General features: G+C 38.3%; 1 protein-coding gene across 1 annotated transcript; it reads left to right on the top strand.

Annotated features, from left to right (window-relative positions):
• The first annotated feature begins 7,770 nt into the window (after positions 1 to 7,770).
• Positions 7,771 to 12,498, top strand: lamtor1 (late endosomal/lysosomal adaptor, MAPK and MTOR activator 1). Its single transcript, XM_057351141.1, has 5 exons — positions 7,771 to 7,950; positions 9,933 to 10,075; positions 10,165 to 10,242; positions 10,500 to 10,623; positions 10,710 to 12,498. Exons 1-5 carry the CDS (start codon positions 7,909 to 7,911, stop codon positions 10,800 to 10,802), a joined length of 480 nt encoding a protein of 159 aa, XP_057207124.1. The 5' UTR covers positions 7,771 to 7,908; the 3' UTR covers positions 10,803 to 12,498.
• The last annotated feature ends 1,501 nt before the right edge of the window (positions 12,499 to 13,999 follow it).

The raw sequence follows: 13,999 nt of genomic DNA, 5'->3' as shown, positions 1-13,999 counted from the left end.
ATGAAATATTGCAGCGTTTATTGTAAATAGTTTATTAATGTGGGTAATTCTCTTTTTAAAAATAGTGTGCCCTCATAATCTTTAGTTGAAGGAGTCATGAATTAAGACAAACTTTAACCCAAGCTTTTGTTATATAAGAGGGAATCATATTCAATTGAACATCCTGTAAGTGTCAGTAGGGCTGTCACTATTATGAAATTTGGCTGACGATTAATTGTCCAGTAAATTATGGCGATTAATTGTCTGTTTTAGAGCTTTGACATTTAATTCTCATACATTTTTGATTCAGCTTTGAAACGACCATATTGTTCTGAATATAAAAAAAGTTTTTTTTTCTTGGAAATACAACAGAAAATATTGGTTTATCATATATTTGAGGTTTAGGCTTTTACCTGTCAATAATACAACCGCCAAATACTTGTAAATTGAGTAAATTGATCAGGAGTGAAGCCACCATTGATATGCTATCAGTCATAGAAAAGCTTCTAGTCTGTTTTTCTCTCGCTTACAAGACTACAATAAAATTGTACTTCTATGTTAATGAAATTTTGGTAGACTGGTTTTCACACTGAGATTAGCTTAAATAATATTAAATTGTACTGCAGGTTATTTTTATGGTATATGCTTTAGTTTTGTTTGTGTTGTGGTGGTATATTTTACAAGTATTTCAATGCTTGCCTTTAGTTACGATAAATACACTAAAATATGTAATATGCAGGCACTACAGCTCCTCCTAGTGTCTTCTATAGAGATGTGCAATAAATGCTATGATCTGAAACCATCGCGATGAGGCCAAACAATCGCGATGAGACGATTATTTAATAATCGTGACAGCACTAAGTGTCAGAACTGAAAATGCCCTTGTTACTGAAATTACAACTGTTATTGACACCAGGCCCAGCGAACGCCAGGTCCTGGAACGCACCTATCTATGATAGGTTGAACACTGCCTCCACAGAAGAATATCATCGACTACTTCTCTTTCCCCGCCCACAGTACTGAAATAACACAAGTTGCGCGTAACCAGATAGAGCGAGCAAGCAATAAACATACCGTTAAAGATCGCAAAATATTGTGCAGTCAGTGCCTGGTTGTGAAAGAACACAGTCGCTGCATAACCTTCCTTTGGATTCCGACATTAGTAATGCGTGGTTGAAGTTTATTTTTAAAGACGTTTACAGCTCACGTGGGTAAAACATTGAACGTTTGTTCGATTCATTTCACCGCGGATTCCTTTGTGAACAAGGCACAGGTCGACGCTGGATTTGTGGAGAGACTAAAATTAAAAAGCAGTGCTGTGCCGTCCATATTGGATCCGATAGGAATGTTGCAGCAATCTTATGTGAGTAAAACATTTTTGTACTATGCGTCACTATTGCTTTGTTAGAGATCGTTTGATATGCCCTGATAGCCCTATTCACACGGGATTAGTATATGGCAGGTGTTTCTCGGACTCTGGTAACCTGAAAGTGAGAGACTCCACACTAGTGAGAAGCCGTACCAGTGTCCTGCATGTGAGAAGAGATTCAACCAATCTTCTGGATTACTTAATCAGAAGTAAAAAATGTTTTCCATTGATGCAGTGAAAGCCACTGCTATTCTGTTGGTTTGGTGAACATTTCATTGGATTATTTTTGCTGTCCACTGTCCAAATTCCATGTCTGATATCACCAATAAATAAAGCATGTGCTTCAGAATCGGAGGGTGTGTGTTGTTTTACCTTAATTGTGCCTGTTTGATGGTATTGTGCCACAGAGCTGTCACACAAATAAACTTTATTATGTGGTCAAGAATGTGTGATGCAGGGTGTAACACTTCACGAGATAAAAAATGATAACCACATGACCATCTGGTATGTAAAATTGTCAGAAGGCTTTACCTTGAGCACAAAATATTTATTTTAAGATGGTTACATTGAACAAAATCTTCTCTCATGTGTTGGTAGATAATATGCATAGAAATTTTGATTATATTAAAACACACAGGAATATGTTCAAGAATATAAATCATTATTCTTTCTTATCAATGTTTTTTGCTATGAGCTGATGGCGGTATTGGGCAGGTAAATGGTTTCTCTCCAGCATGAACTATTAGGTGAATATTAAGTATTCTAATATGGGCAACAAAAAAAATGTTCTTCTGGGGCCAGTTGCATAAAATGTTTAGACTAGTCTTACAAATTAGTCATCACATTTTTTTTTCAAGATCGGTCATAACTTCTACAAATCTGTTACACAAAATGGTAGAATGGTCTAATTGAAATATGAAAAGTAAGACTCATTAGTCCTAACTAATTGCTAGTTAGTGAGATTAGTTGTTTAGACACAGTCTTAACCTGGTGGCTAAGTTTATGCAACTGGCCCCTGGTCTTAGGTTTCTGTTTTGTGAGACAAGAATTTTTGCCTGTGAGCAACTAAAAGACTTTTCTACATTCACAAAATCATGATGTTTTTTTAGTTACTCACTTCCACTAGTTACTCTTTCAATTCTATTATATAAAAACATAAAATAGCAAATCAAAATGGACAAATTTTAAATAAAAAAATATATAAGTTTATGAATATCTCATTTCGATATTTGGGACTTAATACTTATTGATACTGATGGATGGCGGATTTGAAGAGATATTTTTCTCATACCGCCACATCGCTAGATGGCGCTGGAGCTCTGCTATGCTTCGCACATAATTTGCACTTTTTGATTCTAATGTTTGGAGAAAAGATCCCTAGTTTTATTTTTATGTCTTCATAGTTCTTACAATTAAAGTAAGATAAGCGTTTTTAACTTTGAAGATGTATACAAATGCGATCGAGCAATTAGTTTTCATTAAGTGATTTAAAGGAGCGATGAGTTAAGATATCAATTATAACCCGTGCTTTTGTTATATAAGAGGGAATCGTATTCAAGCGAACATCCTGTAAGTGTCAGACCTGAAAACGGCCTTGTTACTGAAATTACAACTGTTATTGACACCAGGCCCAGCGAAAACCAGGTCCTGGAATGCACCTAGGTTAAACACCGCCTCCACAGAAGAATATCAACAACTACTTCTCTAGCCCCGCCCACTGGTTTGTGCATGACAGTACTGAAGTAACACAAATTGCGCGGACCCATATAGAGCGAGCAAGCAATAAACATGCCGTTAAAGATTGCGAAATATTGTGGAGTCAGTGCCTGGTTGTGAAAGAACACAGTCGCTGCATAACCTTCCTTCGGATTCCGACATTAGTAATGTGTGGTTGAAGTTTACTTTTAAAGACATTCCAGCTCACGTGGGTAAAACATTACTGCGGATTCCTTTGTGAACAAGGCAGAGGTCGACGCTGGATTTGCAGAGAGACTAAAATTAAAAAGCAGTGCTGTGCCTGAGGGGCGTCGCACCCATGGGGGATGTGGGTGTTTTAACACCCACACTTTTCCCGGTGAGAGGGTTCAACACCCGCACTTTTTCTGCAGTTTTTCTGCAGTTTTGCACAAACACCTTACAGCAGTCGCTCCTCCGTTTCTCTGGCCGCTCTGTGTCTGTGCTCGCTGCGGCTGCCTCCTATCCCCTCCCTCTCAAACATGACACCGGCTTTGAGTGTGACCGGCTGATGATTGGCTGTTCTGCCTTAAGTCCCACCTCTCTTGGTGTGTTAGATTTATCTGTCAGCTCGTGCTGAGGAGGCGGGAACTTATGGTTATGGTTATTTACATCTCCCTTTTCCAGGTACTTTGAATGAGTGTTTATGCTTTCGAGGTTTTTAAGTAAGCTTGATATGTGTTTGGGAAGATGTTCTGTTTATGTTTTGTTGACATGTTGAGTGTTTTCTGTATTATATTTCATTTTTTAGACTAATGCTAATTGCTAATTGGGATATTGTTCAGCAGCTAGCTAAATTCGGTTATGTATGTGGCATGCAATGTATAAAGTAACTGTGATTAAGAATGCAGGGAATTGACGATTAGGAGGGACAGATTGTCATTGTTAAGCAGTGTATTTATGGGTTTATTGCCAGTGCAATTGATTTTGATATTTTGAGCATTGTTTGTTGATTAGCTGAATACTTTTGTGGATACTTACCTGTTGTGTTTGATTGTACCTGTTGAGGAGAAAAAAGTGAGAAATGATGTCATTGTTTGCATACCTGTTGAAGAACTATGAAAGAAAAGTGTATATTATTTTAATGTTTAAAAACAGTAAATTGTTACATTATTTATACCACCAGAGAAAATCTTTGTGTGGGCGTTTTTTTTAATATATCTCCCCTTTTCAAGGCGCAAGTATGCAAAATTTAGCAGTCACAGTCATGTCAGACCCATGTCACTATCAAGCTTATCACCGAGTGTGTTTTTATACTTTTCTAGTATCACTCATTTAAATGGGAAGCTTTTTATATCTTGTATATTATACCTTTTGTACCCTTCTGTCATTGTATTCATCATTTTTATTGTTAACAAACAAACCACATCCATCCCCCGCACTTTTGAAAAGCTTGCTACGCCCCTGTGTGCCGTCAATATTGGATCCGATAGGAATGGTGCAGCAATCTTATGTGAGTAAAACATTTTTGTACTATGCGTCACTATTGCTTTGTTAGAGATCACTTGATATTGCACGGGTTTTCTGTGATCTTAATCCCGTGCGAATCGGCCATGTCTGTAATTTGTAAAGTAAAATTTCCCCCACAAATGATCTACCATATTTTGATGAACACCGAGGTCCTGTGATAATATTAGTCCTGTGCGAATCGGCATCTTTGTGATTCCGCAGGCTTATATATCATTTTTCAAGGTTTTATCCACCGTTTGCAAATAATGGAGGCTGTTTTGAAGTGTTTTGGTATTATTTTGGGTGCTGGGTGATATCCATAAGTTACCGGGAGTCTCCCGTTTGTTTATTTATCATGGAAACTCTCGTAACATTTGAGATTTGCGATCGCAGTGATCTTATGTCCGGTTCGCGATCACAGGGCTCAAATGCTGACAGGTACGGATATCATTAAACACCATACAACTATAGGCTATACAAACTATACGCAAAGCCTTGCCATCACATCCGGGAAATAAGTCAGTAAATTTTAGTAAAATCACAGGCTTCATTTATCCCATGCGAATGCGCCACATGACATACAGATGTGGGGAGGCAATTTATAAATCACACGAGGTCCCAAGATAATACTAATCCTGTGCGAATAGGGCGAATGTGTAACCTAACATTACGTCTCTAACCAAATTCACTGAAGGCTCCAACTAAGTTTACTACGCAAACTGCTATCCAATCATAGCAGTGGGCGTTTACTTCCAAGTCTTCATGGCGGAACGCCGATTTAAACCGAGCGTTTGTCGAGCCATCCTCAAAACCCAGGTAGAAAATAGCCTATTACTTACTGATTTTGATGTTTTTGAATGTAACAACCACGCGAACATCATAAGTAGACCTCTTACAACAGTATTAAACAATAAACAAGCCCAGTTCATGACACCTTTAAAGCGGTAAGTATCTTTCAGACATATTTGAACATGTGAGCTTGTCAGAAATGTTGTAAAATGAGAATATTTAAAGAGTTTATTTCCAAAAACAAATCATGTTTTTTATTCTGTTATCATGTTTTTATTGTGTTAGTTAGCTGTATTTTTTTTTAGTTATCGTGGCTTAAATAAAAACAAACCAACTGCAGTTTGATTGATATTAATTGGAATGCACATAAAAAACATGACCAAAAAACATGATTTTTGAAAAATGTTAAAAACGGAGTTATCTCTTTTAGGAAATAAAATCTTCATTTGTTTTAGGGTTTAGTGGTTAAGATGGAGATTGTTAAAGACATAAGAGATCCGGAACACAGCAGGACAGTACGTGAAGATACTGACGAAAAAAGAGGTTGGTCATTCTTCATTACAGGGACATTGAAAAGTAAAAAGGTTCACCAGATTTTGTGGTTTAAGTAAGAAAATTACTGGATGTGTGAAATAACACAAAACAAAATAATGATATCTGAATAACTGAACCTTTAGTACATCAAAGGTCATAAATTACTTTTGTTGCTGTCTGCGGTTGAATCAGATTTATATGGAAGCCCAATTCCGCCACGTGTTAAAAAAAATCAGGCTCTAAAAAGTCATAATTATGAGATAAAAAGTCAAAATTATGAGATAAAAAGTCATAATTATGAGATAAAAAGTCAAAATTCATACTGGTGTGAGAGACCACGTGTGTCTGGTGTGTGAAAAGACCTTTCCATCAGCCGGGGTGCTGAGGCAGCATGGAACAGTTCACTCAGATAAAAAGCCCTACAAGTGTTTCGCAACCAAAGGTAGAATGAAGACGCAGGAGAGGCTCCATACTGGAGAGAGGCCATATCAATGCCTTGCGTGTGAGAAGAGATTCAACAGATCTGCTCATTTGCTTTCTCACAAGAAAACTTGTTCAAAAGCATCGCAGTGAAATCTTGTCTAGTGGTTTAGGGAACTAGTGTGTTGCTGTTTCCTTGTTGGATGTTTAACGAGTGAACAATTCATTGGATTTCTTTATCTGCCCATTATTGAAATCCCATTCACGTGTCTATGGTGGTTTTTCTATTACAGTATTAAGTTTTTCTATTATTGATTGAGTTTTTGTATGAAACAATGCATTTAAACTAGATAAAGGTCTCACACACTTCTCTAACACAGAAAAGACTATGAGTCTCATAGCAAAAAGACCATGATCTCATGGGTCAAAGGTTACAGGCCAGGTTGAACATCAAACAGCACCATAAGACATCTTTCGCACGCAAACGCTTTGAGCACACACACAATATGCATTCTTCACGAGATCTGGTCTAAAATGCATGGTAGTTTTTGAAGTACATGTAAGCTAGGGGTAGTAAATGTCAATATGACATACATCTATTTTAAAGATGGATGTATGTACATATATTTTTTAATCCTTTAAAAGGTTTCGCCACAGTTAAAAGTTAACGTAAGAAGTTTGATATATAACTGTGGAAAGTCAAAAGAGGATGGTTAAACAAAAATAAGTGATGTCATGTAGAATCTGATTGGGAGAAGATGATGTCAGGTAAATATGATTGGTTTAAACTGTGATAACGACTTGAGAACAGTGTATAAAAGATGGAGTCAGAAGTGTAATTGTTAGGCATCTACAGATGAACTCTGTATGTCTCACTTTGCTTGCTCGAGCAAATAAAGATTGAAACCTCTTGAAACCTGGCTCTCTGGTCTTCGTGAATTCTTTCTACATTGGCTGATTGACTTTTCGCCACCACATGTCTCATGTCAACCAATAAAGCCTATGCTTCAGAATAAGAGACCTGTTTTGTATTGCCTTTAATTGTGCCTGTTAAGTTTGATTGTATTGTGATGGAGAAAATGAGAATTAGTGTAGCAATATCAGCAACTTTGTAATGGGACAGTGTCTATAATTTTAAATCCTTATCAGTTATTTAACAATCATATTTTTTAAGTTAGTAGACCCGATATGATGTAGGGTTGCATGAGATTTTAATACCTATTACTCGATAAATAGCCGAAACGTTATTAAGCCAATCATTTGTGATCGTTGTGGTTTGCTGACATCGGGTTGGGTGATACGGCTTCGGAGGGCGGGGTTTTGAAAAGATAGCTGCGTGATCAAATAAAATTAATTATTAATTTACGTGTAATTGTACATGTCATTTCAAAATCCTAATCGAAAACGAACATACGCCTTTCCTCATTCTCACAGCGATGTCAGCGAGCAACGGGCGGAAATGACGGACTGGGGACTTGTGAAGGGACGGAAGTCACGTGACGTTCTGGGAGCGCTGTCATGTGACTGTTCCTGCGCTTGCAACGAAGCCTTTTACTGCTAAACAAAACCCAATCCTAGTCCAAATAGAAAGAAAAGCCGCACGAAGTGGAGATTTGACCCGCTGGGCGGAAATCATGGGGTGCTGTTACAGCAGCGAGAGCGAAACGACGGAACAGGTGAAGAGATTTATCAAAATACACCAGAAACAGGCATAAATACAGCTAACTGTTACACACAGAGAATTATTATGTGTGCCCTGTGTTCTTACAGCAGGGACAGACCAGCGAATTTAGCCGTAAAGTCTTTGTATAATCAGAACCAAACTTATTATTAATAATATTATTATACTGTTGACGTCAAGATCAGAAAACATTCGATTATGAAGGTGTCATAAGAGTTGGAGCGAATGTGGTTGGTTTTGCACAAACTCTGTATGCGAGTTAGATTGTATTCCTCTGGATCAGATGTGTCAGATGTCTGGATCTGACATGTGATCTCTTCTGTATGAGGAAATAACATACAGGGTTCCCACGGTCATGTAAATCCTGGAAATGTAACATTCACAAACATTTCTCAGATTAATTGAGTGGAATCCAAAAGACACCACAAACTGAATCTAGTTCTTGTTTGGAATGGTACAATTGTAGGAGGTTAAAACATTTAAAGCAAAGAAATTACTTAACAATTTAAGATAAAATGCTTCAAGTTGTTATGCTGCTCTCAGACTTTACAAACTTTTCTATGATCTAATCCCTTTTATTGCATCACTTAGTAATTGCTTTTGTGTATGCATTTTATATTATGGATTTTTCCCCCCCAATGACATAAATATGTGCATGTGATTCTTTGAGTAAGGTTTGGCCGGTTCCTGATTTAAAATGTAAATAAAATGTAATTTTATTTAGATAAATGTCATTTATCTAGTTAATGGGGACGACAAACATAAATTTGGGATATGGTTAGATGGTGAGACGAAATGTTCTTAAGCATTTAGCCGAACATCTTGTTTGTTTAGAAATTAATATGTGTCTGTGACAGTGTATTATCTCCTGTGCATGACATGTGAGTGATGTTGTCTTAGCACACTCATATTCAGTCCTGTTGGATCTATTGTGCACGAGTCCTCAAAAAATATGATTTTGTGAAAATACTGCTTGATCGCTGTTAGCCAAAAATTAAGTTGCTTTTCAGGCAATGGTTTAGGCTACTTCGTCAAGTAATGTAGCGTGTACCTTGAATTGATTCCCAGGGAACACACAAACTGATCAAATGTACCTTGACACTTTGGATAAGTGTTTACATCAATATGAGCAAATAGTTATAGATTTGATAAATAGGCTCTACCTAACCTTGCATAATGCACTGCAAATTCGCATTCTGGTATTCCCAAACAAAAATTCCCATCCTTTATTGAATATTCCGTTTAGGTGAAATATTTCACCGTTAAAGGGATATTTCACAGGCAAATCAAAATTTCCCAATGTTTTACTCACCCTCAAGGCATCCTGACTGAATATGACTTTCTTCTTGAAGAATAATGCAGTCGAAGTTATAATACCACACCAAGCGGTAGAATGGGATTGAATGGTGGGGCAATTTTTTGAATCTCCAAAAAGTGCATCCATCGATCAAAGAACTGCTCGACACGGCTCTGTGGTCTTAACAAAGGTCTTCCGAAGCGAATCGATGCGTTTGTTTAAGAGAAATATCTGTATTGACAGCACTATTAACGTTGATGTCTAGCTTCCATTATTCCTCGGCTGCACGTGAACCTGAGGCTTGTTTTTCCGGCAAATGACGGTGACGTAAGCTCCCGCGAAGAGGAGGCGGCATCTTATTGGAACAAAACGAAAAATGCCGCGTTCGTCACTGGAACATACGATACGCCTGCGTCATTTGCCGGATTGCTGCATTATTCTTAAAGAAGAAAGTCATATTCAGTCAGGATGCCTTTAGGGTGAGTAAGACATGGGGAAATTTTGATTTGCCTGTGAAATATCCCTTTAAACATGAGTTGTTCTACAATGTAATGGATTGCATTGCGCAAGGCTCATATCACCAACCTTCAGCTTACCAGCCCAGTGTTTTCACTTCTAAACCACAGCACTCCACACTGTTATATGTTTCTAACATTGTTCTGTCTGACCTGTCTGTGCAGGATGTAAATGAGCGGAAGCCTTTGATTGACCCAAATCAAGACCGAAAACCAACCAATGGCATGGAGCGAAACACAGACAGCCTGCCGTCCAACCGCACAGACGAGCAGGCTCTACTAACTGTCATTCTGCAGCGGACAGCCCAGTATGACACAAAAGTGCCCTTTTTAATTTTGACACAATCTGTTTGCTGTCATTACATTAAAACTTGATCTTTCTTGTATCTCTGCTAAGAAACATCATTGACGTGTCGGCTGTGGATTCTCAAGGCATGGAACAGCATGAATACATGGACCGAGCCAGACAGTACAGGTTTGTTTTTATGTGTTTTTAATCAGTCACCAGTTCATTTCAAGTAGTCTTGGGACAATATACGGTAAGTACAAATATTCAGTGTTAAGACTTGAATAAACTAATAAACTCTAATATAAGTGTTGTTTAAAATGGGTTTTTGATGATGCTAAATGATTTTGAATGACCACATTTATATGTTAGCCGTTCATTACGCAGTTCTGTGTGCCGTACATCACAATTCTAGTCGTAACGACAAAATCATGTGTTTGTTTCAGCACAAAGCTGGAAGTATTGAGCAGAACACTGTCTCAGAAGAAACCCGTTCCTCTCCCATCGCTCACCAGCCAGCCACACCAGGTGCTCGCTGCCGACCTGGTGCCCTTCACAGATGTACAACAGGTCAGACACGGTTTCATCCGTCACCCTTCATCTATGCAGTGTTCTTTTTGATGAATGGTTTGTTAAATAGTTTTTTACCTCCGCAGGTCTCGAAGATCGCTGCGTACGCCTACAGCGCCATCTCACAAATCAAAGTAGATGCAAAAGAAGAGCTGGTTGTGCAGTTTGCGATACCATAATTCGAAAGACGGAAACCCACCCCATTTTCTTTCTTTCTGGCCCCTTTTTGTTCTTCATTTTCTCCTCCAAACATCTTCAGTCCACAAGAGATGCAGACACCAATGGCAGATAAATGTAATTAATCCAGACCAGAGCTCCTCGAGTACATTTTTTATGGCATTACCCAGCATCCCTCAGGGCAGAGCAGACGTAACTTATGATCTATTATTTCAGCTGTGGTGAGTTGTGTTTGATCATGAATGTGCATTAAACATCTATAACTCGGAGTCAAGCTGATGTATTCGCTTTAGTGAAGTTTGTATCCACAGTTTGAGGTCGTTTCCGTACAGGTTTTTTATTCCACCGTGCATTAAACACATGCAGACTTTCTATACTCCCATCTCTAGCTTCTTTCTCTAAAAACTGTACTTGAGTTATATCTAGATTTGCACAGTTTTGCTGTTTAGTATTAAAGTGTCTTAACACAGGTGTTTGGGGGAGTTTTAGTTTGGCATCGTCCCGCATGTCATTTGGTTGTTCTCCTGTAGATTTCTGGAATCACTGTGGTTTAGAGTTCATTTTAAACCCCACAAATACATGCACCGTGGTTCTACGTCCTGGATCGAAATAGGCAAGATACGCAAGTAAAATGCACATAATGTCACATTAATTAACCCTTTGATTTCCCATCCCACCAGTAAAGCTCTATTAAAATGAGAGCATCCAAGCTGAAAGCAGAGCATGATATCTACTGACGTTTCAGACATCATTTCTTGTTTTGCCTATGCAGCGTTTTTCTTGTTGCCAACGTGTAAAAAACGTTTAGCAGGTGACAACTAATATGAGCTTATGTGCATGAGGTGCATGTCTGGCCATGTCAGTCATTCTGATTCTGTGCTCTCTTTCTGCACACCTTTTCTACATCCCGTCTGTTCAAATCAAACATGCAGTCACATCAGACATGATGGACATCGGTTAAGCAGAGTCTATAGGGGCCTGCCGAACATATAAGCATACTGTATAGTGGATGAGGTGGTGGGTTTGAACTGTCTCGTGGTGGGAGATGTAAGTTTGTAAATTATGTTCTTTGTGTCAATGCCTTTAATGTACAGAGTGTAAAATGATTTGAAATATAAAGAATGATTAGTACGACATGTAGCAGGAAATAATGCCTCTACAGCGCCCCCTGGCCGCATTACGCCTAGTCCTGAGGCTTTGCATACAGTAGATTGTTTTTAGTTAAGCAAACAGGGACACTTTATCCTGCGTGTTCCACTTTTAAAACAAATAAAACTATTAAAAGAGCGAGCAAATATTATGATGCTTCTAACATCCAATATTTTTTGTTTAGTTTTGCTTTTGTGCCGAGGAAAACGCCTGAAAAATGCCACACACAACGTTTGTGTAATTATTTATTTTTGGTTTTATGTATTTATGCAAGCTCACAGACTGTGTGGTAAAACTTTGCCCTCCGGGTCATCGCAAGTCACTTTTCTCCTTCGTTGAGGGTTGTTAAAGGGATTCAAGACATTGCAATGCTCAAATTCTTTCGGTTTCGGTTGCAGTTTGCTAAGAGTATTGTTAAAGTTTGTTATCTGAATACTACCTGATTTACAGAGGTAATTTTCTTAGGCTAGTACCAAAAAATATTAATCTCAATTTTCTGTTAATACTGTTTTGTTGAATGGAATTATGCATTAAAGACTTTAAAAATTACCAGGTGTTTTTATTTTAGTTTGCTTGGTCTTGTGAGTTCAGTGAGAATGTTTCAGGATTTTTTTTATTTTTGACTGCCACATGTTAATGAAAGATTCTCACTCATCTATTTCACTGTAAGCTGTATAGGAGTCATTTGGACATGCTTCTCTGTTGCTTAAGAAGTTTCACCACACATCCAGCGACAACTAAGCCACCACTTAAGCAACAGAGAAGTGGTGTTTAGAATAACTATTTCCTGTGCTTTGAGCCCTTGTGGGTTTGTTTTTCAATACATTTAAATGAATTATAATACATTATTATAAACTAATACTTCACAAAAACAGCAAAATACTGCTAAAGTATGAATCACATATGATTTTTGCATTATAGATCTGGGGAGAAATGGGTTTCATGATTCTTTTGACTTTGGGAAATGGTTAGATTGTGGAATTGACTGTGGTTGCGTGTGTATTGGAACTATAAGTGATTTCTGTTGCTATGCATAAGACAGCAAGGTCTGTAACAGGATCTCAAGCGCAGTTTCAGCACCTGTTGTGGCAGGAACATAACAAGAACAGATAGACAGTGTGGAAAACTGCCCCCGACAACTCTTGGCCTAATGGTTAGAGAGTCGGACTTGTGACCAGAAGGTTGCCAGTTCCATTCTCAGAGCTGGCGGGTAACGACTGAGGTGCCCTTGAGCAAGGCACCTTACCCCCACTTGCTCCCCTGGCGCTGCAGTGATAGCTGCCCACTGCTCCGGGTGTACGTGTATTCACGACTTGCTGTGCAAGCGTGGTCACTACTCACTGGATGGGTTAAATGCAGAAGACACATTTCGGGTATGGGTCACCATATCTGACTAATAGGTCACTTTCAAAATCACAGTTCTGATGGTGCAATCCCCTGGGCTCGAACCCATGACCTTGGCATTGCTAGTGCCATGCTCTAACCACTGAGCCACAGGAAATCTTATATATGTTATAAAAAAATATTTATATATATAAAATATTATATATAATTTGTGTAAGTAATATGCGAAACATAATCCCAGTTTAAAATGTCTTTGATTTGGTTCATTCAAAAAGAGTAAAAAGTACAAATTGAATTACAATAAAAAAAAACAGCAAACACAAATACTTGACTGGTTTGCAGTTGCAATCAACCCTTAAAAACAGTATCCTAGAATCACATTGTTACTTCATAACAAACACCATCCCATAGCAGCATGGGCATTGGGCACGCCCCAAGAAGTTGTTTTGGAGACCAGCATTCTGGGAAATGTATTCGTTTGACGGTCGATTTCCCCTTTGCATGTATTTGTCTTTAAATACGACAAAAATGATTAATGGTTCATTTCTAGAATCATAGGTAAAAACCACTAAAACTGTTTTTACGCTGTCTGCAACGTTTCCCACGGGGGCGCTGCTTGAAACGTTCCATTGGCCGCTATAATTTAACACAGCCAATAAGAAGAGCGAATATCGTTGCGTCGTCACTCGACGGGCCAATGGGCGTT

Source organism: Triplophysa rosa, linkage group LG14 (assembly GCF_024868665.1).
Source record: "Triplophysa rosa linkage group LG14, Trosa_1v2, whole genome shotgun sequence".
Lineage (NCBI taxonomy): Eukaryota > Metazoa > Chordata > Actinopteri > Cypriniformes > Nemacheilidae > Triplophysa > Triplophysa rosa.
This window is presented reverse-complemented; position numbering and strand designations above follow the sequence as displayed.